Below are 4,671 nucleotides of genomic sequence, written 5' to 3' on the forward strand. Positions count from 1 at the left end.
ACACAGAGACACACAGAGACACACAGAGTCACACAGAGAGACACAGAGACACACAGAGACACTCAGAGACACTCAGAGTCACACAGAGAGACACAGAGACACAGAGACACTCAGAGACACACAGAGACACACAGAGAGACACAGAGACACACAGAGAGACAGAGAGATACACAGAGACACAGAGAGACACAGACACACAGAGAGACAGAGAGACACACAGAGAGACACACAGAGAGACAGAGAGACACACAGAGAGACACACAGAGAGACAGAGAGAGACACACAGAGATACAGAGAGACACACAGAGACACACACAGAGAGACAGACACACAGACACACAGACACACAGTCTGTTGTTGTTCTGCCACATGGTCAGTAAGTGTTCCTGCAGGAAACATGACTGTGTGACTGAAGTCAGGTGAATGAGTGAATGTGTGAATGTGTGAATGAATGAATGTGTGAATGAATGAACGTGTGAATGAGTGTCACTGAGCTGATCATCTGTCCAGTTCTCTGTCTGTCTGACAGAAAGCCTGATGTGTCCTCTGTGGGTGGACATGATAAAGTTTTGGACATCTCCACCTGCTGCAGCTTTAAACTCCATCATGTGTTCACAGCTGTCACTGATGAACACATGAGGCCGTTTTTCTTCTGTCTGTTGTTGACACTGTTCCTGACTCTATGGTCTGCTGTGATGTCAGCAGCAGATGGGCGGAGCTACCTGACAGAGCTGCAGGTTTTTGTCCCTCTGGTTTCTAATCAGATTATTGGAAGTTTACTGTGGACGGACATCAGAGACAACTAGTGACACTGAATTGTCTCAGTGTGTGTCTCATGTCTCATCTGACAGTCAGGACTCTGAACAGGGCTGCCATCTTTTATCTCCCCCTCCCCACAGTCCTCTCGTGGCGTCCCGTCGTCCTGCTGTACGTCCATCATGTCTGCTGCACATCAGATTAAATGATCTGTGTCTGTGTTTACGTGTACGTGTTGTGTCTCACCATACTGTGGCCCCTCAGCAGCAGCGGCGAGATCTCGCTGACGGGTGGCGAGTAGCCGTAGTCATCACAGGGCAGGTCCCCTCTGCGCCGGCGCCCATGAGTGACGCCATTCTGGCCATAGTTTCGTGGGCAGAGGACCCGGTAGAGACAGAAGAGGAGCAGAACCAGCAGGACGCCTGCCGCCAGGCCCAGCGCCGCCACCCTGGATGGAGGGGCGGAGTCAAACACAGAACAGTGTTACTGGTCAGCACTTGTTTTCTGCAGCATCTAGGACACGCCCTCAACATGGGAGAATGGGACAGATGGACAGGTGGACAGGTGGACAGATGGACAGGGGGTCAGATGGACAGGTGGACCCAAAAACCTAACGCCTCTGTGGACAGTTATCAGCACCATGGAGACAAAATTACACTGTTAAACAAACAAACTGGACCTGTTTCAGAAAGATCAGTGTAACTCAGTTACTATGGCAACATACTCTGTGAAGCTAACCTGCTGAGTCGCAGGTTTGCTTCATCTCAGCCTGAGGCTGAGCGTGTAGCAGGAAGTAGAAACATGGCGTGTCCTTTAGTGAATGAAGTGGTGGAGGTTGAGGCCCAGTGTATTCAGAGGCTGTTGTGTAAGGAGAAGGTGATTAGAGCCTGTTTGGATGTCTCTCTGGAGGAGTGTCTGTATGAAAGATACTGTTTGGATGTCTCTCTGGAGGAGTGTCTGTATGAAAGATACTGTTTGACCTCACACTATCATTTATCTAACAATCTGTTCCACCCACATATATCACATATTACACATCATCATCGGAGCAGAGACAGCGGTTTGTTGGCCGTAAGAAAAGTGTCTCTGGCTCTGAAAAGACTTTTGACTGTTGTTGTGGTTTTCCCTGGACATAAATCAGAGCGGATCATCACAGACAAATTCCACAGAGCTGCAGCAGCATCAGACGCCATCACACCGGCTGCTGCTGATGTCATCAGGTGTTTGTTCTCTCAGGACGTGTCCTTCATCAAGGGGAAGACTCATGTCTCCTCTTTCATTCATTCATTCATTCATCAGTCAAAAGGAATGAGTGACAGGATGTGCGAAAGGACTGAGTGTCAGGATGAGTAAAATGACTGAGTGACAGGATGAGCAAAATGACATAGTGACAGGATGAGCAAAATGACTGAGTGACAGGATGAGTAAAATGACATAGTGACAGGATGTGCAAAATGACAGCGACAGGATGAGTAAAAGGACTGAGTGACAGGATGAGTAAAATGACATAGTGACAGGATGAGTAAAATGACTGAGTGACAGGATGTGCAAAAGGACTGAGTGACAGGATGAGCAAAAGGACATAGTGACAGGATGAGCAAAATGACAGTGACAGGATGTGCAAAATGACTGAGTGACAGGATGAGCAAAAGGACTGAGTGACAGAATGAGCAAAAGGACTGAGTAACAGGATGAGTAAAAGGACTGAGTGACAGGATGAGTAAAATGACATAGTGACAGGATGTGCAAAAGGACTGAGTGACAGGATGAGCAAAAGGACTGAGTGACAGGATGAGTAAAAAGACTGAGTGACAGGATGAGTAAAATGACTGAGTGACAGGATGAGTAAAAGGACTGAGTGTCAGGATGAGTAAAAGGACTGTGTGAAAGGATAAGTAAAATGACTGAGTGACAGGATGAGCAAAAGGACTGAGTGACAGGATGAGTAAAAGGACTGAGTGACAGGATGAGCAAAATGACAGTGACAGGATGTGCGAAAGGACTGAGTGTCAGGATGAGTAAAAGGACTGTGTGAAAGGATGAGTAAAATGACTGAGTGACAGGATGAGCAAAAGGACTGAGTGACAGGATGTGCAAAATGACTGAGTGACAGGATAAGTAAAATGACATTGTGACAGGATGAGCAAAAGGACTGAGGGAAAGCATGAGTAAAATGACAGTGACAGGATGTGCAAAAGAACTGAGTGACAGGATGAGCAAAAGGACTGAGTGACAGGATGAGTAAAATGACATAGTGACAGGATGAGCAAAATGACATAGTGACAGGATGAGCAAAATGACATAGTGACAGGATGAGCAAAAGGACTGAGTGACAGGATGAGCAAAATGACATAGTGACAGGATGTGCAAAAGGACTGAGTGACAGGATGAGCAAAAGGACTGAGTGACAGGGTGAGCAAAATGACATAGTGACAGGATGAGTAAAATGACAGTGACAGGATGAGTAAAAGGACGGAGTGACAGAATGAGCAAAAGGACTGAGTGACAGAATGAGTAAAATGACTGAGTGACAGGATGTACAAAAGGACTGAGTGACAGGATGAGTAAAAGGACTGAGTGACAGGATGAGCAAAAGGACTGAGTGACAGGATGAGTAAAAGGACTGAGTGACAGGATGAGTCACGGCTCCTCTGTAGTTGCTTTGTGTTCCTGGTGATGAGGAAACATCCTGTCTTATCGTGTGTGTGTTGTAACCTGCTCTGAGTGTTGACCTTTGTCACACTGACCTTCTCACTGTGTGTCTCAGGGTCATCTAAACAACCACGTCACGACCTTGAGCCGCTGCAGCTGATAGGCCTCCATATCTACTGTCCAAAGATCATCCTCAAACAACAACCCACTCTGACTCACTGGGTCCTGAACATTTTAATGACGTCTCAGCACTTAAAACACAAGGTGACACTTAACTCCACTGTCAATCAATCAATCAATCAATCAATCAATCAATCAATGTCAGCAGACCCAGATGAACCAGCCCCTGATGGACAACACTGAACTGAACCAACCAGCTGCTTCTGCCTTTCTGTCTCTGCTGCCATCGTCTGTCTGCAGCAGACAGGAAACAGCTGCAGACAGGGAAGTGCTGCAGACAGGGAAGTGCTGCAGACAGGAAACAGCTGCAGACAGGAAACTGCTGCAGACAGGGAAGTGCTGCAGCAGACAGGAAACAGCTGCAGCAGACAGGAAACAGCTGCAGACAGGGAAGTGCTGCAGCAGACAGGAAACAGCTGCTGCAGACAGGAAACAGCTGCTGCAGACAGGAAACAGCTGCAGACAGGAAACAGCTGCTACAGACCGGAAACAGCTGCTGCAGACAGGAAACAGCTGCTACAGACAGGAAACAGCTGCTGCATACAGGAAACAGCTGCTGCAGACAGGAAACAGCTGCAGACAGGAAACTGCTGCAGCAGACAGGAAACAGCTACTGCAGACAGGAAACAGCTGCTGCAAACAGGAAACAGCTGCTGCAGACAGGAAACAGGTGTGGGGATGCTAGTGCTTCTATTCATACTGAACAATGAACAATATATACAGCGTTATGTTACTTACACTGAACAAAAATATAAACACAACACTTTTGTTTTTGCTCCCATTTTTAATGAGCTGAACTCAAAGATCTAAAACATTTTCTATACACACAAAAGACCATTTCTCACAAATATTGTTCATAAATCTGTCTAAATCTGTGTTAGTGAGCCCTTCTCCTTTGCCAAGATAATCCATCCCACCTCACAGGTGTGGCATATCAAGATGCTGATTAGACAGCATGAATATTGCACAGGTGTGCCTTAGGCTGGCCACAATAAAAGGGCACTCTGAAATGTGCAGTTTTGCTTTATTGGGAGGGTCTGGGGGGGTCAGAAAACCAGTCAGTATCTGGTGTGACCACCATTT

At 46.9% G+C, this 4,671-nt stretch overlaps 2 protein-coding genes across 2 annotated transcripts in view; both read right to left on the reverse strand.

Annotated features, from left to right (window-relative positions):
* scap (SREBF chaperone) overlaps positions 1-4,671 on the reverse strand; it is a 69,018-nt gene that overhangs the window by 10,316 nt on the left and 54,031 nt on the right. Inside the window, 1 exon segment of the mRNA XM_050047896.1 lies at positions 983-1,204. Within this exon segment, the coding sequence (XP_049903853.1) occupies positions 983-1,204 (222 nt within the window).
* Positions 1,245-4,475, reverse strand: LOC126391552 (uncharacterized). Its single transcript, XM_050046397.1, has 2 exons — positions 1,495-4,475; positions 1,245-1,375 (listed from the first exon to the last, which is right to left on the reverse strand). The coding sequence occupies exon 1, from the start codon at positions 3,007-3,009 to the stop codon at positions 2,056-2,058; it is 954 nt and encodes a 317-aa protein (XP_049902354.1). The 5' UTR covers positions 3,010-4,475; the 3' UTR covers positions 1,245-1,375; positions 1,495-2,055.

Source organism: Epinephelus moara, chromosome 6 (assembly GCF_006386435.1).
Source record: "Epinephelus moara isolate mb chromosome 6, YSFRI_EMoa_1.0, whole genome shotgun sequence".
In the NCBI taxonomy this organism is placed as follows: Eukaryota; Metazoa; Chordata; class Actinopteri; order Perciformes; family Serranidae; genus Epinephelus; species Epinephelus moara.